The 26,247-nt window shown below is 35.0% G+C and overlaps 2 protein-coding genes across 2 annotated transcripts in view; both read left to right on the top strand.

Moving 5' to 3' along the window:
- EFCAB13 (EF-hand calcium binding domain 13) overlaps positions 1–12,394 on the top strand; it is a 145,605-nt gene extending 133,211 nt beyond the window's left edge. The window contains exons 38-41 of the mRNA XM_032429966.1: positions 1,111–1,173; positions 3,632–3,685; positions 7,215–7,268; positions 12,228–12,394. Coding sequence (XP_032285857.1) covers positions 1,111–1,173; positions 3,632–3,685; positions 7,215–7,268; positions 12,228–12,394 — 338 coding nt within the window. The remainder of the gene's footprint in view (positions 1–1,110; positions 1,174–3,631; positions 3,686–7,214; positions 7,269–12,227) is intronic.
- A 635-nt stretch (positions 12,395–13,029) lies between these two features.
- Positions 13,030–26,247, top strand: part of EFCAB3 (EF-hand calcium binding domain 3) — a 222,160-nt gene continuing 208,942 nt past the window's right edge. Inside the window, exons 1-5 of the mRNA XM_032429885.1 lie at positions 13,030–13,074; positions 13,636–13,740; positions 16,162–16,224; positions 17,083–17,184; positions 21,532–21,636. Of these exons, the coding sequence (XP_032285776.1) occupies positions 13,680–13,740; positions 16,162–16,224; positions 17,083–17,184; positions 21,532–21,636 (331 nt within the window). The 5' untranslated portion in view covers positions 13,030–13,074; positions 13,636–13,679. The remainder of the gene's footprint in view (positions 13,075–13,635; positions 13,741–16,161; positions 16,225–17,082; positions 17,185–21,531; positions 21,637–26,247) is intronic.

Raw genomic sequence — 26,247 nt, forward strand, 5'->3', positions numbered from 1 at the left:
TAATCATTATAACTGACTTTGAATCTACTTTACTTTTTTCCTAGCTTCTTAAGGTGAAACGTATGGTGACTGATTTTAGCTCTCTCTCATTTTCTAATATAAGCCTGAAGACCCATACCCTTCTTATTAAACACCGCTTTGGCTGCATTCAATAAATGTTGAAATGCTTTGTTTTCATTATAATTCAGTTTGAGATATGTTCTATTTTCTTTGTGATTTCTTCTCTTATCCATGGACTGTTTAGAAGTGTGTCATTTAATTTCTAAATATTTGGGGTTTTCTTAGTTATTTCATTGTTACTTGTAATTTAATTCCATTACCGTCAGAGAACATATCCTTTATGATTTCAGTTCTTTTCCATTTATTGGTACTTGTTTTATGGCCCAGCATATGGTCTATTTTGGTAAATGTACTATGTGCACTTGAAAATGTATATTCTGCAGTTAAAGAGTATAGTATTTTATTAATATAAATTAAGTAAAGGTGGTTGATAGCTTCCTCAGATCATCTGTACTGGCTTTTTTGGTAGCTAGTCCATCAATTGTTGAAAGAGAGGTGCTGAAATTTCCAGTTATGATTGTTGTATTTTCTATTTCTCCCTTAAATTTTGTTTGTTTTGTCATGTATTCTTAGACTTAATTTGGTTCATCTGCATTTATGATTATTATATCTTCCTGATGAATTGACTGGCAGAGAATACCAAATATATCATTTTGTAAGAAAAATCACTTTTTCCTCTGAGTATAAGTTGAAAATTGATTCCCCATTCTATGGATGCATGACACTTTATTTACCACATGTTAAATATTGACCCCTAAGTGTTTGCTCAATATCAGCAAGTAACACTTCATGTCCAATATCATATGGGCTGTACTAGGTTAAATGTTCCTGTGCTTTATAGCCATATTCTCTGTAAAATAATCAAAAGAACATGCTTCCATTTCTGATATAATATCTTAAAGTGTGCATCTGAATACATGTCAAAAGCTTCTTCTTTTCACACTGAAATGGAATATAACTGTGAAGATAATAGGAAGTATTTTTTCTTAAATTGAAAATCATTAGCATTTCCCATTCTCATAGCTTTTATCATTTCTATTTTTCTCCTAGGAAGTAGGGTTGATGACAGCAACCTAGGCACTTTTCCAGGAAACATGAGGATGGAGATGTCAGGTAAAGAATTTTATAAGATTCTGAAGGTCCTGTCGGTTGAAGGTGACATATACATACACATGGTATGCAAGGTTCTGTGTTCTGAGAAGTCTTTTTATTAATGTCAACTTCTTATATATAAAATTTATATTTAGAACCGAAGGATATGTATTTGCTATGTTAGTACTTTAGATCTAAACTTATATTTATAGAAATACTTTAGCAGTCTTTCCTCTGTATCACTGATTCAAAAAGCATTAAGATCCCACAATGTTTTATGTATTGTGCTAAACACTGAGAATATAGAATTTAATGAGACATGATTTGGCCCTTCAGAAGATTATAATCCAGTAGGAAAGCAGATTGACCCTTCCATAGCCCTGCCAAGTATCCAGAAGACAGAACAGAGACATGCCAAAGTTCAGAGCAAGTCCAAAGACCCAGAGAACTGCTCCCTCAGGGTAGGGTCCTAAACTGCCACCATTACCAAGTAGACCCAGTCCAATAGGTCAAGAAAGGCCTGGCACACAACATTCTGTAACTTAGAATTTTTTTTTCAGTTTTTCCTCCCTTCCCCTTTTAAAGTGCTAGTCTGCACTTTGAAGATAAAATCAAGACATTAACAAAAATCAGCCTCTGAAGAAAAGCATTTCTAGAACAAATGTAGCTATATTTCACTGCCTTTATATAGCTCAAAGTAGGACAAAAATTTATGAAATACAAGTTCTCTTTACAATGTTAAAAAGCTGGATTTTCAACCTTATAAATAGAAGAAGCACTTTATGCATGGGGGTATGATGCCTTATTGTTATTTAAAGAAACAATGACAAATCCTTTAACTTGCAAATCTAATCAAAATATAATCTAAATGTTGAAAAGAGTAGAACAACCCAACCACTAAGTGATTTGCCTACTGTTTTTATATGATTATAAAGTGTGAAAAAAAGTCCTTATCTTGTCCCCCCTTTTGGGGATGTGATCATACATGAGACAGGCAGGCACAAGGTTAACCAAGGGGGTTGAAGAGGGAGCGATGGGAACCACAGCTAGGACCAGACAACGTTCCACAGGCCAAGGGAGCGTGGGAGAGGAGAGGCCTAATTGACACCAACAGGGGACCGGATGTGAAGGAAATGGGACTAAATGCATCTGTGACAACAGAATCAGGGGAGATGGCTGCTTGTGTCCCTGACTCCCGAGTTTGCACAGGAGTGGGAATAGAGGTGAAGTGGTCCTAACACAGACTTGATAGACCAGGACAGGTAGTAAAAGCATTCCTAATGGAAATGCTAATGTACGGGGGTACGCACACAGTCTGGTAGGACACAGAAAAGAGTATGAAGGAGCAGCTTCAGCCAGGTAGGTTACTGTACTTAAGGAGTCAAAACAGAGTCAAAGGAGTCAAAACATCATTATGATATGTCTGCTCTGATCCTCATTTATTTTTAAATCTTCATGCTGGCATTTGCTGACTGACCTCCCTTTGCACTTGGCATTTTATCTTGCCGTCTGTACTGGCCCCTTCTTGCTGTGCACCTCAGCTCGACTCTCAGGTGCTTGGGGCTTTTGGCTCCTCTCACTAACCCCTGTTCCTTTCACTGGGTCACAAGAAATGTTTTGCTATTTGATGCTATGCTGGGACTGTGGAAAATTTGGTGGCTGTCGCAGACTCTTCTGCTGAGATGTCAGTGCTCCCATTTCTTCTCTACTTTCCCCCTTGCTGTAGTTTCTCAGCAAGGTCTATATGTCCTGCTGCCTTCCAGGGCTCCCAACAGACTCTCAATCACAGGCCCCATTTTTCTTGGTTGTTTTGCACAACTGGAAGAGGCAGCTCACTAAAATGAATGGCTTAAAAGTTTTGTTGGGTAACAAGGAAAAAAGATGGCATACCCCTATCTCCTTACATCAGCAGAATGAATGTCTTTTTTTTTTTTTTTTTTGAGAGGTAAAGGATTTTTATTTATTTATTTTTATTATAAAATTCTTTTATTATGTTCAGTTAGCTAATGATGTACTATATGCTGGTCTCTCTCTTTTTTTTAAGATCTTATTTTTAAGCAATCTCTATACCCAACATGGGGCTCGAACCCCTAACCCCGAGATACAGAGTCACACACTCCACCAACCCAGCCAGCCAGGCGCCTCAAATGTGTCTTCTTTTTCTCACTGCCTAAAAGGGAACTCATTCTGAGTTCTGAAAGATACTACAAAACTTGAATTCTGATTTTTTTTGTTTATTATATATTTTTCAAAGTGCCTTATTTTGTAACTGATTCATTATCTCTCAGAAACAAGAATCTTCACTGATTCTTGATAGCTTTCTTTTTTCCTATTCCTTATATTTATTTGGAATTAAATTAGATCGTATTTAGGTCAATAAATGCAACCTCCCTAAATTGCTGTGTTTACATTAATAATTTTATAACATTCACTATAATTATAAGTGTTTACCTTTATGACCTAATTTCGTATTTTACAGCTGATAAAAAAGTGAACAAGAAGAATGGGATAAAAGATAGGAGGTCATCTACTGGTGAGTGAAAAATTTGTTAATTAACTAATTCATTTATTTAACAGATATTTACTGAATAGGCGATGCTATGTTAAGTGCTAGAGATTTGAATAAGTATAATAAACTTTTTAAACTTACAGTACTATCTGTGGCAAATTCTTTTTGTATATTTTGTATATTTTGCCACTTTTTGAAAAACAATGTATATTAGATTGTTTCCAGTGAATTTAGTCAAGAAAAACTAAACCCAAAATTCAATGAAGAAAGCCAATTCACCTTTATTAGTCAAAGTCAATTATTTATCTGGCCCCAAGGAAAACTTCTTGAAGAAAATATAGGAAAATAATTTTGTGACTTTAGGGTAGAAAAAGATTTCTTAGACAGGTGGCCAAGAGTCTTAAGCATGAAATTTTAAAAATGATTAAATTGGATCTCATCAAGATAAATAACTTCTTTTTCTGAAAGACACAGTTAAGAAAATAAAAGGCAAGACAGAGACGGGGGGAATATATTTGCAAAACGTATGTGACTAAGGACTGATATCCAGAATATCAAGAACAACTCAATCATAAGAAGACAAACCAATGAAACTGGGCAAAAGATTTGAGTGGACGTTTCACAAAAGAAGATATATATCTTGGCTAATTGAATTTAAATTAAAAAAAATCCTGTGGAATTTTTATGTACACAACCAGATCGTGTAAAATGATGGGAAAAAAAGATATATAAATGGCCAATGACCACATGAAAGGGGGCTGAACATTATTTATCAGAGAAATGCAATTTAAATCATTAGTAGATACTGCTATTCATCCTTAGAATAACAAAAATTAAAAAGATCGACAAGACCAAGTATTAGCAATAATATGGAGTAACTGTAACTCATACAATTGCTAGAGGGTATTCTAACTACCATGGAGATCAGTATGGCAATTTCTTAAAAAGCTGAACATAAATTTACCATAAGACCCAGCAATCCCACTAGTAGGATAGTATCTTTCCAAGGTAAATGAATATATATGTTCACAAAAATATTTGTGTGTGAATATTCATAGCAGCTTTATTCATAATAGCTAAAAATTGGAAATAATCCTAATGTCCATCAGCCAATCCATGGAGGGATAAACAAAGTGTGGTGGTTGTTCTTAAAGTTGCATTTGATTAAAGGGGGAAAAGAAATATATAGGCAAAAAATATAAGTGAAATTTTGATTTGGAGTTTAGGGGTATCATATTAGAGAAGGTGCTTTCTGAGGACTAAGTGTGCTCATGGTTAGTTTTAAGAATATTAATGCAAGTGATTGTGCTGCTTTTAAATTCTACCCCAGCAGCCTGGTTGATTTGGTGGAATGGAGCAAGTGTTGATTTAGGAATCTGATAGCTACAGTTTTCTGTCTCGTACTAACTTTGTGACTTTAGGCAAATATCTTAACTTTTCTGAGGCTCAGTTTCTTTTTTTTTTTTTTAAATCATAATAACTTTACAGAAGATTGAGATATAGTATATGAAAGCACCCATCCCACTACATGGCTTGGTAGACACTCATTAAATTCAGTTTTCTTTCCTTCCCTGAGTGAGAGAGAGATTAGAGAGGTTAGGAGATCAGATCAAAATGATGGGTTTGCACAATTCACAGCGCTTACCAGAGCACAGATCTGTACCTCTGAAACAAATAATGCAATATATGTTAAGAAAAAAAAAAAAAAGAAGAAGATAGCAGGAGGGGAAGAATGAAGGGGGGAAATCGGAGGGGCAGACGAACCATGAGAGACGATGGACTCTGAAAAACAAACTGAGGGTTCTAGAGGGGAGGGGGGTGGGAGGATGGGTTAGCCTGGTGATGGGTATTAAGGAGGGCACGTTCTGCATGGAGCACTGGGTGTTATGCATAAACAATGAATCATGGAACACTACTTCTAAAACTAATGATGTAATGTATGGTGATTAACATCACAAAAAATTTTTTTAAAATGATGGATTTGGAGGAGAATACTTTTAAATCTTTAAGTTTCTGTTCTAATGCTGTCAGTAGAGTTTAACATCTGAGTGCTCTAAAAGAGCATTGTACCATTTGAAGAGTACTCATTTTTTCATGTTTTTATGATGTGGGGAGGGAGGATAGAAATACAACTGTAATAAAAATCATGGGAAATTGTTGATTTCCTGTGCTCTGTTTCACAATTAAGAATTTCATATTGTGAAATTCAACTGTTCTTGAATCTCATTGTGATCTCTGTAATTTGTACCTCGTTTTACAGCTGATGGAAATGTTGAACCTAATAAACTAATGAATAAGCGAAAGCTGTTACAGCTGTGAGAAGTTGATGTAAAACTGAGATACTATGCTTTCGAAACATATTTTTGCAACAGATTAATTTTGTGATGATAAAACCCATGCAAAATCTCAGAAAAAACTCTAGTTCTAGAGTAGGAACGAATCCTGTTTTCCATTTTCTGAATCCATATACAGTGCAAAGCCCTTGATTAGATTGATTCCAAGACCATCTTTCACATCTGGGAATGTTCAGAAAGCACAATTACAAGATGGAAAAGGAAATGAATGAAAGTGCACTGCATATCCTTTCCACATTTCCCATTCATTCCTGTATTCTGACACAGCCCCATAATACTACTGAAACTTCTCTCACGGCACCCGTAACTTGCCATTTGCCAGTTGCATTAGACATTATTCACTTTTTATTGGAACTTTCTACTGTCTTTTATATTCGTGATACTACTGACCTTCTTGAAATTATGCTCTTTTGGCTTTTCTGTGTTGTTCCCTCTGACCTGGATCTGCTCATTCTCTGATTTTCATTTTACATACTCTCTCTGGATAATCTCATCTCTCTCTGTGGTTCAGTCTATCATCTATATGCTTGTGACTGTACGTCTGTATTTCTTATATAGTCTTCAGACTGGTATATCAAATGCCTGCTAGACATTTCCACTTGGATATTCCACGGGAGGCTTCTTTTTTCTCAACACATTTAAAACTGAATTCACTATTTTCCCACCTAGTCTCCTGGTCCTATATTCTCAATCTCATTTGTGCTGTCACTGTCCATCTAGTTACCTAAGCTAGATATATGGGATTCATTTTTGATTCCCTCATTTCCTATCACCTACTGTCTGGTTTATCACCTAATTTTGTAAGTTTTACATTTATAGAAACCTAAATTTAAAAATCACCACACACAGTTGAGTAGATGGATGGATTTGTGACAAACCAAGTATAGTAAAATGTTAAATAGTAGAATCTAGATGGTGGACATAAGGGTGTTTATTGCACAATTCTTTCAACTTTGCTGTATGTTTACAAATTTTCATAATAAAACATTGAAAAAAATCCCACATATAAATCCATCAATGTCTCTCTGTCCCTGCTACCACTGCCATATTTTAGGTCAATCTCAGAACACTAAGAATTATGCAATTAAAATGAGCCCAAATAATGATATGGAATAATGGAATTTAGCTTGTTTCTGGTTTATTGTTTTATAATTTTTAAATGAATCTACTTTGTATCTCAATTATGCCTTATCTTATAGCTAAAGGGAAGACTGATCTGAAAACACTGATGGATACAGTACAAGATATTACAGGTCAGTGAGAAGTTACTATAAATATGAGATCCCAATTCTTTACACTAAACTATATTTTTTCTATGATAAGTATTTTACTGAAGTATGAAATACATTACTACTATATCATATAATCATGTGTGTCCAGCTTAAGAATTATTGCAAAGTGAACATATCTATTTAACTATTGCCTGGTTAAGAAATAAACATTATCAATAATCCAGAAGATCCCTATATCACTTCACAGTCACTTCCTCCATACTCTCTGGAGGTAACTGCATCCTTTATTCTAGGACCACAGATTAGTTTCACCTGTTTTTGAAATTTGTGTAAATGGAACCATATGATTTGTGTTCCATGATATCTGACTTCTTTCCTTTAACATTATAGTACATGTTATTCTCTGAGATTCATCCATATTGTTGCATGTAGCAGCAGTTTGTTAATTTTCATTGCTTCATATTATAAAATGTATGAAATTATAGTCAAGGAGATCTTTAGAGAACCTTCCATAGTGGCTGAAATGATTTCTCACTAACTCATTGTACCTGAATACATTGCTGTGCAATATTCCACTGTATAAGTATACCGCAATATACCTTTCCAATCTACCATCACAGCACATTTCCGGGTTGGAGCAGTTATGAAGAATATATTGCTATGAATATTCTGTATATGCCTTTTGGTGAACATATATGCATAATTCTAGGCCTAATACCTAGAAATGAAATTGCTTTGTTATAGGATAGGATTGTGTATACTTTGTTAGATATTGTCAGTCCATTTTCTGAAGTAGTTGTACCATTTTATACATCAACCAACAGTATATCAGAGTTTCAATTGCTTTACATCCTTGCTAATACTTCTCTCTTCTCCATTTTAGCCATTTTGGTGTGCATGCTGTAGAATCCCACTGTTAGAGTTTGCATATCCCTAGTGATTAATGATGTTGAGCACCTTTTTCATGTTTATTGGTTATTTGGATACTTCTTTTGTAAAGTTCCTTTCATGTCTGTTGCCTGTTTGTCTGCTTGGATGTCTGTGTTTTACATATTGAATTTTTAAAAATATTTATGTTTTAAATTCAAGTATAATTAGCATAAGGTGTTATATTAGTTTCAGGTGTACATGATAGTGGTTCAACACCTCTATACATTACTCACTGCTCATCATGCTAAGTGTACTCTTTAATCCCCATCTCCTATTTCACCCATCCCCCACCCACCTCCACTCTGGTAACCATCAGTTTGTTCTCTATAGTTAAGAGTCTGTTTCTTGGTTTACCTATCTCTCTTTTTTCTGTTTGTTCATTTGCTTTGTTTCTTAAATTCCACATATGAGTGAAAACATATGATATTTGTCTTTCTCTGACTGACTTATTTCACTTAGAATTATAGTCTCTCTCTCCATCCATGTTGTTGCAAATGGCAAGATTTCATTCTTTTTATGGCTGAATAATATTCCAGTGTGTGTGTGTGTGTGTGTGTGTGTGTGTGTATCACATTTTCTTTATCCATTCATCAGTTGATGGACCCATGGGCTGTTTCCATAATTTGGTTATTATAAATAATGCTGCAGTAAACATAGGGATGCATATATCCTTTTGAATTAGTGCTTTTGTATTCTTTGGGTAAATACCCAGTAGTGTGGTTACCGGATCATAGGGTAGTTCTATTTTTAATTTTTTGAGGAACCTCCGTAATGTTTTCCACAGTGGCTTCACCAGCTTGTATTCCCACCAACAGTGTGTAAGGGTTCCTTTCTCTCCACATCCTCGCTAACAAATGTTGTTTCTTGTGTTTTTGATTTTAGCCATTCTGACATGTGTGAGGTGATATCTCATTGTAGTTTTGATTTGCATTTCCCTGATGATGAGTGATATTGAGCATCTTTCCATGTGTTAGCCATCTGTATGTCTTCTTTGTAGAAATGTCTGTTCATGTCTTCTACCCATTCTTTAATTGGTTTATTTGGGGTTTTTTATTGTGGAGTTGTATAAGTTCTTTATATATTTTGGATACTAACCCTTTATTTGATACGTCATTTGCAAATATCTTCTCCCAGTCCGTAGGTTGCCGACTTCAATCCTCTTGAATTTGTTGAGACTTGTTTTGTGGCCTAATATGATCTATTCTGAAGAATGTTCCATATGCACTTGAAAAGAATGTGTGTTCCACTGTTTTTGGATGGAATGTTCTAAATATATCTTTTAGATCCATCTGGTCTAATGTGTCGTTCAAAGCCACCGTTTCCTTGTTGATTTTCTGTCTGGATAATCTATCCATTGACGTAAGTGGGGTGTAAAAGTCCCCTACTGTTACTGTATTACTATTGATTTCTTCCTTCATATCTATTAATAGTTGCTTTAGGTATTTGGGTGCTCCCACGTTAATGCCTAAATATTTACAATTATTTTACCTTCTTGTTGGATTGTTCCTTTTATCATTATGTAATGTCCTCGTTGTCCCTTGTTACAGCCTTTGTTTTAAAGTCTATTTTGTCTGATATAAGTATTTCTACCCCAGCTTTTTTTTTTCACTTCCATTTGCATGATAAATGTTTTTCCATACCTTCACTTTAAATCTGCGTATGTCTTTAGGTCTGGAATGAGTCTCTTGTACACAGCATATAAATAGGTCTTGCTTTTGTATCCATTTCATCACCCCATGTCTTTTGATTGAAGTTTTTAGTCCGTTTACATTCAAAGTAATTATTGATAGGTATGCACTTATGGCCATTTTCTTACTTGTTTTATGATTGATTTTGTAGTTCTTCTTTGTTCCTTTCTTGCTCTGTTCCTTTGTGGTTTGATGGCCTTCTTCAGTGATATGCTTGAATATCTTTCTCTTTATTTTTTGCATTTCTATTACAGGTTTTTGATTTGTAGTTACCATTAGGTTTATATATAATATCTTATGCATATAGCAGTCTATATTAGGTTGCTGGTTGCTTAAGTTTGAACCCATTCTAAAAGCACTAAATTTGGGGCAGCTGGGTGGCTCAGTCATTAAGCGTCTGCCTTCAGCTCAGGTCATGATCTCGGAGTCCTGGGATTGAGCTCCCTGCTCAGCTGGAGTCTGCTTCTCCCTCTGCCTCTGCTACTCCCCTATGCAAGTGCGAGAGCTCGTGCTCTCTCTCTTTCTCTCTCTCTGTCTCTCAGATACATAAATAAAATCTTTTAAAAAAACCCAAAAAACCAGTCGGTACATACTCAGATGGAAATTTGTTCGTTGTGTAGAATATCAGAAGACACATTTTACCAACAGCACCATCACCCACAACAATGCACTTTGATTGTCTCCACTTTAAATATTTCAAGTTTGATGGTGACCTCAGCTTCTCTGCCAGGATGCTGGCAGCACTGAGCAGGGTCTCCGGTTGTATTTTATCTTCTGATGAACAAAAGTCTCTCTTTCACATGTAGTTGAATTAGTCAGTCTTTTCTTTTATAGTTAGAGTGTTTGGGGGCTTGTTTAAGAAATCCTTGCATACACTAGGGTCATGAAAACTTTTCCTATTTTATCTTCTGGGAGTTTTGTTATTTTCCTTTCACATTTAGATCTATAATCCACTCAGAATTGATTTTTCTATATGATACGGAATAAGGGTCACTATTTTCTTTTTTTTATATTCAGTTAGCAAACATATAGTACATCATTAGTTTTTGATGTAGTGTTCAATGATTCCTTAATTGTGTATAACACCCAGTGCTCATCACAACACGTGCCCTCCCTAATACCCATCACCTGGCTACCCCCTCCCCCCACCCTCCTCCCTTCTGTAACTGTCTGTTTCTAAATGGATATTCAGCACCATTTATTGACAAGATGGTCCTTTCCCTACTTTAATGTAAGGCCAACTAAATGTGTTGCATTTACCTGGGCTTTTCATTCTTTTTATTCTTTTCTTTGGTCTATTTGTTGGTCCATAGCTTTAATATGTCTTGGTATCTGGGGTGCCTGGGTGGCTCAGTTGTTAAGCATCTGCCTTCAGCTCAGGTCATGATCCCAGGGTCCTGGGATCGAGTCCCACATCGGGCTCTGTGCTCGGCAGGAAGCCTGCTTCTCCCTCTCCCACTCCCCCTGCTTGTGTTCCTGCTCTCGCTATCTCTCTCTCTCTGTCAAATAAATAAATAAAATTAAAAAAATATATATGTCTTGGTATCTGAAGCGTAAATCCTCCAAATTTGTTTTATTTCCTTAGGCTTCTCTTGGCTATTCTTGGTGATGTCCTTTTTGTCATTAAAAATATCTGTTATTTGTGCTTTCTCTCCTTTTTTCCTTTGTCGGTCTTAATGCAGGCATTTAGCACTTTTGTTAGTCTTCCAAAACCCAACATTGGCTGTATTCATTTTATTTAAAGTTTGTTTTTCACTTCAGTAATTTCTGCTTTTGTCCTTATTATTTTTCTTCTCCTTTTGGGGGGTTTAATTTGCTGTTCTTTTCTAACTTCTTGAGATAGAACCTTGGGTTATTGATCTTTTCATCTTTTCTACTATATGCGTTTAAGGGTGTAAATTTCCCTCTGAGTACACCTTTGCAAGTTTTAATATGTAATATTATTATTGTTACTCAATTCAAAATATATTCTAACTTCCAGTGTGGTTTTTTTTTGACACATAATTTATTTAGAGAGGGATTCTTTAATTTCCAAACTTAGAGGATTTTTCTAGTATCTCTTGCAATTGATTTCTAGCTTAATCTCATACCCTATATTAAACAGTTTCTTTGTACCAATCATCTTTATTATTCTAATAATTTTTAAATTATATGAACCTTATTCAATTGTGAAATATTATTTTATAGCCATCATTATGGGAGCATCTCTTTTACCAATGTTAAAGAAATACTGTTCATTCTCTATGTCTGCCAATTGACTGCTTGTTGTTTAGCAGGTATCATTATGCCTTATTTCTCTTTAATAATTTGAAATTATGATATTTAAAAAATGTTATCTTTTTCTACTTCTTTTGTTTTGAAGGAGGAGAAGTTGACTTCAGTGAGCTGGATAATGTCCTGCAAAAAATGGGGATAGAGCCCTCACCTAAAGAACACTTGGAGCTAAATAAGTCACTTCCAGTTAATGGTGGGCATTTCAACTATCAGAATAGTCTTCAAGAGAGTTCATATTGCCTTCAAGAGAGTTAATATAGTCATAAAGGGAGTTTTTCAGAATTGCAAGTATCGGGTAGAATCTTCAGGGAATTAGGATTATATCCCTAAATTATTTTATTATCCAATACTCTGCTTATTTCAGATCATTTATAAGTTAGAGTTTAAAAATAGCCATAATTTTAAGGGTGATTATTTTTAATAAAAAGGAATACATAAATTTCCATTTAAAACATGCAAATCAAGAGGCTCATCAATCATAATTCTTGCCATTTGGAATAAGGAATATTAATAGTTATTTTTCATTCCATTGAGATGCCTTTGGTTAAGACCTCTAGGAAACAGGAGGAGGAGGAGGAGAGATGTAGAGCTATAATAGGAGAGGGAAAAAAAGGTGGACTCAGAAAAAATACAACATATGGAAGTGTTTTGCTTTGGCATGATAGGTATTAATAATTGTCTCAGGTGCTAAAGAATTGATAGATTTACCATACATATTAAGAATTTTGTTTACACTTTTTATTATTTCTAGAAGATATTCGGTAAATTTTAGGAGCAAATTATTTTATGCTCTATATTTCTGAACTTGGATATTTGGTATTATTTTAGCATGTCTAGATATTTTCTCTGTGACCTAAATTATGTGTTTCTTCCATCTACAGCTAGTAGAAATGTATGTAAAAATAGATTGCAGACTTGTCCAGAAGATATAATAGGTGAGTGAGATGCAGATTGAGAAGTCAGATTGAGACTCTTGTGTTTTGCTTTTTTTCTTATTAAATATTGCTTCCTGCCATTCTCACATATATTCCCATAATTAGTTTTAATATATATGTTCATATTGATGAAATAATTTTGTTTTATATTTAAAAGATGTTCTAAATATTTAGGTTTACCTCAATTTTGGATGTGGAAATAATAAAATGTAGGCCTAGCTATAAAAGTTTAAGATAGTATATCTTGAAATACAGTGACCAAACTCAACTTGATTTGTATAGGTATTTATATTAAAAACTGTTAGATTTGCTGTTTTGCGGCCAAAATTAACCTGAATGGTTTCTTAGCCCTATTTCAATGTATTGTCATGCAAGCTTATCTTCAATATTAGATGTATCGGATATAAATGAATAGATTAATTTTAGTCCATTAATGACTCTCTTTAAACACTTAAATGTCCTTAACCTCTTTTTACAATGAAATTAATAACTACTATACATAGGAATTAATATTATATTTTGACTTTCATTTTAATTTCCTCATGTCTTTCTTTTTTATAGGGTTGCAGGTTGATGACCATGACCTTGACTCTATTCTTGAAAACATGGCAATCAAACTTACAGCTGAGGAACTTAATGATCTTACTCCAACTCTACCAGTTGATGGTGAGTGATTTAGGTATCATTGTACCTTCATGAAAATTTGGGTTTTGAGGCTGATATTTTTTATAGGACTTATGTAGCTGAAATAAGAATGATTTTTTCTCTTAATATAATAATCTAAAGTTGGTACTTTTTCACTATTCATTTATTTAGCAAATATTTACTGAGCACTATATATCAGGTGTTATGCTAAGCGCTAGAGATACAGTGATGAATAAAAATAAACATAGTCCTTGACCTAAGGAGCTTAATGTCTAGTATATCACAATTCTTAGTATTCTCGTTGAAGCTTAGAATGTTGCTTTCACAGGAACAAGGGCTACAGGGTTTCAGCCAATAATATGACATTTTTCCTAGTTATATATAGGCCGTATCCTTGGACCAGATTTCATGATTCAAGGTCAGAATTATAGGTATTAAAGAAAATATTAATTAAGATTGAAGTGTGGTGAATCACAGAGTAATCCCCACTTTAAATAAACTGAAATAGAATATGTTTAGCTGGGCACAATCCAGTGAGATCAAGAAATATCACCTAGAAACATTTTATTGAATACTGCCTCTTACATGTAAATATGTTTTTTTCATATGATTCAAATGCTATTTAGTTATATCTTTGCCATGGGTTTCATACCCTTCTAATAGGGTGAGGTTTTTTCCAAAAGATATTTTTTATTAAATCATTCCTTAATTTTCTAGTACTATTGTGTACCAATGAAAAACATGTAGTTAGTTTTTTATTTGCTTATTTTCTTTATGCTTTTAAGTTTTATTGGGATATCAGGAAAAGGTAATTAGGTGGAGCTATCAATAATTTCCAGATAAGGTAATTTTTAGCTTCTCACCTAGTTTAGTTAGTTTAGAAACTCACCTGGGGATGTCAGATAAAAGGCAGAGTAAGAGCCACCAAAAAACTCTCTCTTCCATAAAAGCAGTGAGAAAACTGGCAAAAATTATCAAAATTAACATTTTCAGGACTGGACATTAACCAAAGGTTTGCTGCAATCTGGGGAGCATTTTTTAAGAAAAAAAGACTGAATCTCTGTAAGAATAGTAGGCTCTGTGATGTTTTAACTTGCTCTATTCCCATCCCCTGTCTTACAGCTCCATAATAGTCTTGAAAAATAACATTCTATGTTTGCAGTGAAAACTAGTAGCCTGGAAGCCACTGGAGGGAACAGTGCGGGGGCTGGAGCTCTTTCAAAGCCTTATTCCCTAAGAATTGTCATTATCTGGTCTGTTTGGTGGTTCCTTGGAGTGAGGCTTTAAATCTGTCTCCCTTCATGTATGAATTAATGAATGGGGAATTAATGAGTGTGGAAAGATGAATCAAGAGATGAACTGAAATAAGCAGCAAAGAATAAGAAAAAAATAATTATTTGGAGTAATAAAGAACTAATAGCTATTGCTGCAATGGTAGAGTAATAATTAGTCACCAGCCATTCTGAAAGGGACACTGATTAAAGAGAAGAACAGAAAGTACATTAGTAAAAGATGTGAGATGAGAATTCTGGTCTTTACTTCTTTTTTTTTTTTTATGTTAATCACCATACATTACATCATTGGTTTTTGATGTAGTGTTCCATGATTCATTGTTTGCATATAACACCCAGTGCTCCATGCAGAACGAGCCCTCCTTAATACCCATTACCAGGCTAACACATTCCCCCACCCCCCTCCCCTCTAGAACCCTCAGTTTGTTTTTCAGAGTCCATCGTCTCTCATGGTTCGTCTCCCCCTCTGATTTCCCCCCCTTCATTCTTCCCCTCCTGCTATCTTCTTTTTTTTTTTTTTTAACATATAATGTATTATTTGTTTCAGAGGTACAGATCTGTGATTCAACAGTCTTACACAATTCACAGCACTCACCATAGCATATACCCTCCCCAATGTCTATCACCCAGGCACCCCATCTCTCCCACCCCCCACCACTCCAGCAACTCTCAATTTGTTTCCTGAGATTAAGAATTCCTCATATCAGTGAGGTCATATGATAGATGTCTTTCTCTGATTGATTTATTTCACTCAGCATAACACCCTCCAGTTCCATCCATGTCGTTGCAAATGGCAAGATTTCATTCTTTTTGGTCTTTACTTCTTTTACTCTTGGTACCTGCATGAGTTTTGTGTCCCTGCCAGAACTGAAAGTTTCCAGAAAAAACATGGACAGCATGAATTGTCCTAAGAGTTTATGAACTAGTGTGGCATCACAAAATGTTTTTCCTATACTCCCAGAGTCCATTTTGCTAATACAGACTGAATCCTAGGAAGCCTTAAATTAAGAATTGAAAATGTACTCAAATTAAATAGTGGAAATACTGGACTCTGCCTGGAGTTTTTTCACAGCATAGGTACTGTATGTTTTTATTCTAAAGCTCTGTCTTTTTCTGGATCCCAACTTAGCCTTTTTTTTTTTTTTAACAGCTAATGGGAAGTTTGGTGTCAGTATCTTAACAGATGGAATGGATGGAGTAAAAGCTATTAGAGGTAACATCTTAGAATAACACCTAAGAGTAAGATGCTACTAAAAATCTGAGAACCAAATTATTTTCTTTTTTTTTTTTTTAATTTTATTATGTTATGTTAGTCATCATACAGTACATCATTGGTTTTTGATGTGGTGATCCACGATCCATTGTTTTCATATAACACCCAGTGCTCCATGCAGTACGTGCCCTCCTTAATACCCATCACCGGGCTAACCAATCCCCCCTCCCCCCTCCCCTCTAAAACCCTGTTTGTTTCTCAGGAGAACCAAATTATTTTCACTAAGTTATAATATAATGCTCTTTCCACATCATGATTATATGGACTTTAAAAATCTCTCCCTACACTTCTTTAAAAAAATGTTTATATATAAATGCCTACAGTTAGATAATGGACTATCAGAACTTTTAGCAATAAAACTTCAGTGCTCCTGTTGTTTCCAAAGTCATTATCTAGAGTCTTTGCCAATAATTAGCATATCTTCTTTCATGATGGGAAAGCTAAATTCCAGTTCAACACAGTAAACAGTGAAGGAAAGTTTTGGTAAAGTTAAAGGTAATCTCAAAATAAAGCAATAAAAGTGCTGATAAAACTATTTAGATCAGCAATCTGTATCATTCTAATTTCCTGCAAAGTTTATACTTGTAATTGCATGTTCTGTTGCCTTGCCTATCATTTGGAGATTATATTAGACTTAACAAGACAGTTTATCTGAAGGCCCAAAGGCCCATTTGTTACGTTGGGTCTCTTTTCATCCAGCAGTTGGCTGTAATGCTGCAAAGACAATTTTTTTAATTATATGGAATCATGACATCATTCACAATAATGCCAGAAGTCTTCATTTCTTTTGCTTTGAAGGAAAGGTTGATGTTAATGACTTGAAAAAAGTTCCAGGAAACATGGGGAGAGAACTCAAAGATAAGAAACATGGGGAGTTGGTGAACAATCTGCCAATCAATGGTGAGAATTTCTATAACAATTCTATTTCCTATCTAAGTAAAAATGAAAGAATGTCCAAAAAAATCTTTTAGAAGGCGTTACTGTTTTATCTTAAGAAGAAATACCAACTGTGTCATCTCATTTTTAGTTTGTGAATCAGTTGGCTCTTGTCAGAAATCCTATGACCATGGATGAAAAATGCTGGCTATTATTCTTGAATCCACTGTGAGTCCTAAAGTTTAAAATGAGAATTAAGAGAAAAACGGAGGCATTGAAAAGTATTAAATGGAAATAAATGAGAAATCACAAAGAATAAACGAATGGGGAGTGTTCAGCTAGAGGCCCAGCAATAGAGGCCCATAATGAAGAGTGGCCTTATTTTTTCCATTTCACATATTTTTTAAAATTATTGAGAGTACAGTTGTACTTTAGGGAGATATAAAGTCTGACTCTGAAATGATGGCTTCTCTATTGCCTTAATGAATCTTCATATCATTTTGGCGAGATTTTGATTTGTATCTTTCTTAAAGCTGATAGATCTATCAGAATAGGCTCATGGATGGCATGAAGGCCTTTTTTTTAGTTTCTTTATTTTTAATTGAAGTATAGTTGACATACAATATTAGTTTCAGGTATACAACATAGTGATTCAACAATTACATACATTATGAAATACTCACTGTGATAAGTGTAGATATCATCTGTCATCACACAAAGTTATTACAATATTATTGACTATATTCCCTATGCTATGCTCTTCATCCCTGTGACTTATTTTCTTTATAACTGGAAGCTTGTACCTCTTAATCTTCTTCACCTGTTTCACCTATCCTTCACCCACCTCTACTCTGGCAACCACCAGTTCTCTATATATTTGAGTCTGTTGTTATTTGTTTTGTTTTTTAGATTCCACATGTAAGCAAAATCATATGGTATTTGTATTTCTCTGTCTCACTTATTTCACTTAGTGTAATACCTTCCAGGTCCATCCATGTTGTCATTAATGACAAGATATCATTCTTTTTTTATGGCTCAGTAGTATTCCATCATGTATATATACCCCATCTTCTTTATGCATTCATCTACCAATGGACACTTAGTTTGCTTCCATACTTGGCTATTGTACAAAATCTGCAGTAAACATAGTACACATATATCTTTTCAAATTAGTGTTTTCATTTTTTTCTCATAAATACCCAGAAGTGGAATTACTAGATCATATAGTACTTCTATTTTTAGGTTTTTTTATTATGTTGTGTTAATCACCATACATTACATCATTAATTTTTGATGTGGTGTTCCATGATTGATTGTTTGCGTATAATACCCAGTGCTCCATGCAGTACATGCCCTCTTTAATACCCATCACCTGGCTAACCCATCCCCCCACCCCCCTCCCCTCTAGAACCCTCAGTTTGTTTCTCAGAGTCCATAGTCTCTCATGGTTCGTCTCCCCCTCCAATTTCCCCCCCCTTCATTCTTCCCTTCCTGCTATCTTCTTCTTCTTCTTCTTTTTTTAAACATATAATGTATTATTTGTTTCAGAGGTACAGGTCTGTGATTCAACAGTCTTACACAATTCACAGCGCTCACCATAGCACATACCCTCCCCAATGTCTATTACCTGGCCACCCCATCCGTCCCACCCCCCACCACTCCAGCAACCCTCAATTTGTTTCCTGAGATTAAGAATTCCTCATATCAGTGAGGTCATATGATAGATGTCTTTCTCTGATTGACTTATTTCGCTCAGCATAACACCCTCCAGTTCCATCCACGCTGTTGCAAATGGCAAGATTTCATTCCTTTTGATGGCTGCATAATATTCCATTGTATATATATATACCACATCTTCTTTATTCATTCATCTGTCAATGGACATCTTGGCTCTTTCCACAGTTTGGCTATTGTGGACATTGCTGCTATAAACATCAGGGTGCACGTACCCCTTGGGATCCCTACATTTGTATCTTTGGGGTAAATACCCAGAAGTGCAATTGCTGGATCGTATGGTAGCTCTATTTTCAACTTTTTGAGGAACCTCCATACTGTTTTCCAGAGTGGCTGCATCAATTTACATTCCCACCAATAGTACACAATGGTTCCCTTTTCTCCTCATCTTCACCAACACTTATTATTTCTTATCTTTTTGATACTAGCCATTCTGATGGTGTGAAGTAATACCTCATTTTGGTTTTGATTTGCATTTCCCTGACAATGAATGATGCTGAGCATCTTTTCATGTGTCTGTTGCCCATCTGTATGTCTTTTTTGGAAAAGTGTCTATTCAGGTCCTCTGCCCATTTTTAAATTAGATTATTTGCTTTTTTGGTATTCAGTTGTATGAGTTCTTTATATATTTTGGATTTTAACCCTTTACTAGATACATCATTTACTAATGTCTTCTCCCATTCATTAGGTTGTCTTCACGTTTTGTTGATAGTTTCTTTTGCTGTGCAATAAAGGTCTTTAGGAGAAGGAAGGGAAAAATGAAGCGGGGTGGGAATCAGAGGAAGAGATGAACCATGAGAGACTATGGACTCCAAGAAACAAACTGAGGATTTTAGGGGCGGTGTGGGGGGATGGGTTAGCCTGGTGATGGGTATTAAGGAGGGCACATACTGCATGGAGCACTGGGTGTTATGTGAAAACAATGAATCGTGGATCACTACATCAAAAACTAATGAAGTATGGTGACTAGCATAACATAATAAAATTAAATTAAATTTAAAAAATAAAGATAAAAAAGACATAAGATATTAAATTTTGATACTTGCCACCTTTCAAATATTTTGATAGCACATTTATGCTTCTTTTAATCCATCTGTACTTTTGTGGACAATCTACATTATATCTTGGGAGATGGAGTTCCATAATTTATAGAACGTTTACAATTTGTGGCAAAAAAGAAAATAAGTCTAGTCTGAAGAGTGTTAATAAACAAAAAATTAGGGTGCCTAGGTGGCTAAGTTGGTTAAGCATTTGCCTTTGGCTCAGGTCATGATCTCAGGGTCCTGGGATCAAGCCCCACATTGGGCTCCCTGCTCAGCTGGGAGTCTGCTTCTCCCTCTGCCCCTGCCTGCTCTCGTACTCTCTCTGTCTCACTCTGTCTCTCTCAAATAAATAAATAAAATCTTTTTAAAAAATAAACAAAAAATTAATAATGGTTAAGGAAATTTACTCAGAAAAAGAAAAATTTCCCTGGGTATCATCAACAACAACAAAAAATCACACTTATTAGATGGAAGTATGAAATTTGTTATCTCCACAACTGAATTTCACTGAGCAGTTCATCAATTTCCTTTAACGCTTTCTGCTGTATGGATTGATCAAGGGAAGAGATTTTATTCTAACTCTATTATTGAACATCTTTTAAAAATCAAAGAATTTACTTAGCTATTGTCTTTATGCTAAAACTTATAACTATATTATACAGGAATTAATAGTTTGGGTCCCATTTAAGAGCCACTTAATTTTGGTCTTCTTCCTCTCAATTTCCTAAGGAAGTGGGGATGATTAATATCAACAAATTGTACACTTTTCTGGAAAACAGATTGAACCTCATAGAAAAGGAATTTAAAAATCTGAGACTGAACATGCAAATTAACACTGAGCATTTAATATAGCATTGAGCCACTCAGGAAGTCTTGGGTTTATGAAGTGATGGAAAGAATCTCTAAAGCTACTAATTTGGCACCAAGAAGACATTTTAAAAACTCACAGAAGAACACATCTCTAAATAGAAATAAATGCTATCCTAAAACCTTATGTTAAAATTTATTATATCAGCAACTTCTTTTACTGTGAATTATAAGCAATGCTGAGGTTTCTAAAGGCTACAAAAGGCCAGAGAAAGTTCAGGGAAAAGATAAAAGCTGAGGACAGGGAGAGTGGAAATAAAATGAAAAAATCTTAAATTGAGAAATCAAATAAATATAGGTCTACACAGCAAACATTGAAGTGAAGGATTAGCAGTTGCTCAGCAGAAATGATCTGGGAATTCAGGCAAATGAGAATTACTACTTGTTCTTGTTTGGAACAATGTGATCTGTGGTCCAACAGCTCTAGGTGCTAAACTATACCTTAGGCACATTTTGCTATCTCCAGTTGTCCTAAGATAAGGTAAAAGGAAATAGGTTCTAGTTTTACCCATCCTGTTAAATTTTTCTGAATAATTTGAAAAGTCAAATGACTCTTGATAGTCCTATTTAAAATGTTAAATGATAATACAAAGATATGAGTTATAGTTTCTCTTTTTTTAAATCATTAACACAGGCTAATTAAATTAATAATACAAAGGGGAATGTATTTTTAATATTTTGGAAACATTCCATTTTTCTCATTTTCCATCCCTATTGCTTTCCTAAGGAGGGAAGGTTAATGCGAGTAATTTGGAGAGCATTCTGGGGGAAATGAGGATTAAGCTCCCAGAAAAGGAACAGGAAAAACTGACAGAAAACCTGCTACTTAATGGTGAGTATTTGAGAAAGGACTGTGCCTTTGAGGGGAGGAGGGTGGGGGGATGGGTTAGCCCGGTGATGGTATTAAGGAGGGCACATACTGCATGGAGCACTGGGTGTTATACGAAAACAATGAATCGTGGATCACTACATAAAAAACTAATGATATATGGTGACTAACATAACATAATAAAATAAATCAAAATAAAAATAAAAAAACAGAAAAAGAAAATGAAGGGAGTTTATGCTTGTGAACATGCATATAAGAATTTCTAAAACTAGTGACATTAGCACTCAGAAGATATTTTGTAGATCTTCAGGAAGGATTAATTCCTAATGTAAAAGTAAGTCCTATTTCTTCATTTTTATAAATCCCAGAGAGCAAAATGAAGTTCTGTCTTTGTTCATTGTTTCATTTAACACTCTCTCTAGAAAAACGTCTTTTCCCCCCACCATCCCTATATTCTGAAAATGTTCAGATTTATATCCTCAGATCAGTTTTCTCACTTAAATATTGAATTGTGTATTCAAATATCTTATATTCTATGACTGTCCCTCAGACATCATAAATTTTGTCAGAAACTGAGTTCGTAGTTTTCATTGCAGTACTTGACCAAAGTAGCCACATGGGGCCTTTAGAAATATGTTGGGGGTGTATTTGATTGTCACAAATGGTTGTCACCAAGTGATTGTAAGAGTGGGCACTGTTAGCATTAAATTCCTTGAGTATCAGGGGTACTAACTGCCATGCAATTTGTAAGACTTTTCAACATGATGAATAATTGTGCCTGAAGAAGATGCCAATGACATGTCCAGTAGTTGAGAAACTCTGGCTCCTGTTTTCATACTCTTTCACAATTTTGGTACCATCATCATTACCCTAGTAATATAAGCTAAAATCCTGAGAGGCAGCCTTTACTCAACTTGCTCTGACTTAACTGGTTGTATTACAAATGAGTACCCCTCTTCCCTTCTATAAAATGCAAGCTTCTTTTGGCAGACTATGCCTGATCCTTCAGTGTGCATCTTTATCCCTCCTCCAACAAAGTATCTTTTACATATTAGGTACATAATAAATAATTAATTAATGAATGGAATAAATGAAAGGAGTTCCTACCCCAAATGAGAGGTAGACTGGCAATGCTGGGTAGTGATAGTACACTATGGACAGATAGATGCCTCAAATATTTGCTGACTTTTGTACTTAATTAAACCCTTCATAGTATATAGTAATCTTATACCAATTGATAGTACCAGAAGCTCTCATAGTTATCCCACACGCAATCGTCTTCTGACGTTACAGGAAGTGCTGTTATCTTGTTTGCATTTAGGAACCCATGTTCTGAGGCAAGCCTGTAACCCACGCAGTCTATTCAATTCTCAACGACATGGTAGGAAGACAGTTTCATATACAGTACAGAGATAGACCGAAATTTGTTTTCTTACCTCCTTCCAGTTTCTTCTTTGTCCCCATTTTACCCCCATGTCCTAGTCTGAGTCACTGGATGTCCCTTTTGGGGTTATAATTTACTTTATTAGGACTAATTACAATATCACTGTAGTTAGTAGAGTTATCAAAGGACTTTGTGAGTACCCAGATCAGCCCAGAAAAAAACCCCATACCCTATATTTCTCACCCTTTTATTCTCCCCCACCACCCCACAAGCCCTAGGAAACTACTGATCTATTTTCCGTTTCTATAGACTTGCCTATTCTGGACATTTCATATAAATGGGATAGTATGTGGTCTTTGTGACTAGCTTCTTTCATTTAGTATAATGTTTTCAGGTTTATCCATATTGTAGCATGTATCAGGATTCCATTCTTTTTTATTTTCAATTTATTGTGGTAAAATATACAAAATATAAAATTTATTATCTTAACCATTGTTAAGTGTACAGTTCACTGGTATTAAGTACATTCACATTTTTGTGCAACCGTGCAACCACTACCACCATTCATTTCCAGAATTCTTTTCATTTTGTAAAATTACAACTATATATCCATTAAACAAAAACCCATTCTCCCCTACCTCCAGCCCCTGGCAACCATTCTACTTTCTGTCTGGGTGATTTTGACTACTCTAAGTACCTTATATAAGTGGAATCATGTAGTATCTATTTCTATTTCTTTGTGACTAGTTTATTTTACTTAGTATAATGTCCTCAAGTTTCATCCATGTTGTAACATATGTCAAAATTTCCTTCTTTTTTAAGGCCAAATAATATTCTACTGTATGTATATACATTCATTCATCCATCAGTGGATACTTGAGTTGCTTCCACATTTTAGTTATTATAAATAATGCTGCTATGAACATGGGTGTACAACTTCATTCCTTTTTGTTGCCAAATAATATATTCTGTTGTATGTGTATATATTTTTTTTATCCACTATCAGCTGATGGGCATTTGGTTCTTTCCACCTTTTGGCTATGATGAGCATTTCCAAACATACACAAAAGTACAAAGAGTAATATAACGAACTCACATATACCTATCACCTAGATTCAACAATTACGAAGATTTGTTACACTTGCTTTTTTTTTAAATTTTTCTGACTGAAATAGTTCAAAGCAAATCCCATTTCATTTTGTCCCTACATATTTCAGTATGCACCCCTTAAAAATATGGACCATTTTTTACATAACTGCAAAACCATTATATAGTTTAATTTTAAATTTCCCTTATTATCTCTAAAATATTTTTTATAGTGCGCTTGTTCAAATAAAAAACCAAACAAGCTTACACACTGCATCTGTTATGACACATGAATCTCACGTAATCTACAGCTGTTCCTCTACCCTCATTTTCTCTAGGCACTGATTTTTTTGAAGAAACTCTTGCCAAATGTCTTGTAGAATTTCCCACATACTAAATTTGTCTGTTTTCTCATCTATCTTATTCCTCTATCGTCTGTATTCCTTATAAACTAGGAGTCAGCTCAAATGGCTTAATTATTTTCAGTTTCAACATTTTTTTAATTTAAAAATTTTTTTTTAGTTTCAACATTTTTTAACAATACTTTGTAAGTAATACCATGTACTTCACATTGCATTCCATCAGGAAATACAGATCTAGTTTACCTTTTTGGAAATGGCTGTACAGTTGTCCAGAATCATTTACCTAAAAGTCTGTCACCACTCCCTTCAATTTGAGACACCATTCTAACTATATACTTGATTTCTATATGCACTTGTCTATTTGGGGAATTTACATTCTGTTCTATTGGTCTCTTTATTCATGTTCTGAATTGCTTAAATATAACAGCTTTATAATCTTTTAATATTGGTAGGTCTAACCTCACTCCCTAGCACGCTCAAACACACACACACACACGCACACACACAGAGCTCCTCAGCCCCACCCTCCTACCCTGCTTCTGACTATTCTTTATGGAAACATCTTTTTTGTGTGATTTTTTAATTGTAAGATCTTTGGTTTTTCTTTTTTTTTTTTTTCCATCTTCCATTTGCTGTGTAACATATTTCCTAGTGAGAAGATTGATTTCTTCGGGTTTAGAAACCACTTAGGTTATCAGATGACTTATTACATGTACATGTTTATTATTGTCCCAAGTTAAAAATCCCAATATAATGAAGAAATATGAAGGCATATAGCACGCTATTATTTCTTGTTTCCTTTGGTACAGAAATATTGACTATCCTTTCAAATTTAAATTTAATATCAAAATCTTCCACATTATAGAGCCGCATTATTCTGAGTCAAGATTAGACCATGTGGTGATGTGTCCTCTTGGCTCTGGCTCGGGTCTCCATGGGTGCAGATGATGCCAAATATGCTCAGTAGGTGTGCACCAGTAAGAGTGCCCCAGAGACATCCTGAGCCGCCCACCAAGAAGCTCAGGACAGTGAGACAGCTCTTGCACTTGCCTGCAGCCCTAGATTCACTAGTGGGTGGAAGACGAATTCCATGTGGTTCAGGATCCCCTTCATGTTCCCATACAGGTGCTTGTTTCCTTCCTCCCTCCTTCCTCCTCTTTCCCCCTTCTTTTCATTTCTAAATTGTTTTTTTCTTTTTCAGCTATATTGGGTCACTTTTTATTGCTTCCTGTTTCCTGCAGATACTTTCTAGCTTGTTTTCCATTGCTTTAAATATAGTAAGCATAATAGTTTTATAATTTGTGCCTGATAATTTCTAAATCTGAAGTTTTTGTGAGCATGTTGCAGCTGCTTATTATTTCTGCTTATTCTCTCTCTGGTAATTTGTTTCATTCTGTGTTTGATTGTGAGCTATTTTCCCTGGACAATTATTGAAAGAACGCTTTGAGGCTAAGGATGGAAGCACATTCCTAGGGAATACTTGCTTCTGCTGGGCATTTGGACAGAATCACCCACACTCCATGAGGCCATCATTACAGTTCAAATCCAGATGGAACAAATACCATTCAAGCAGAAGCAATAACAGTGTTCTGCTCACCTCCCTAGGTTCCTGCTTTTCATTAGATTTTGCAGTAGTAATTCCTTACTCTCTTATCAGCTTTTCAGTACTTTTGAGGAGATGCTTTTTACATTTTATCCAAGATTTCAGTTTCCAGCAGGAAGGTTGGTCTGAATAACATAGGCCTCCACATAAATGGAAACAGAACTTGATTACAGATTTTT

This window comes from Phoca vitulina, unplaced genomic scaffold (assembly GCF_004348235.1).
Source record: "Phoca vitulina isolate PV1807 unplaced genomic scaffold, GSC_HSeal_1.0 scaffold41, whole genome shotgun sequence".
NCBI lineage: Eukaryota > Metazoa > Chordata > Mammalia > Carnivora > Phocidae > Phoca > Phoca vitulina.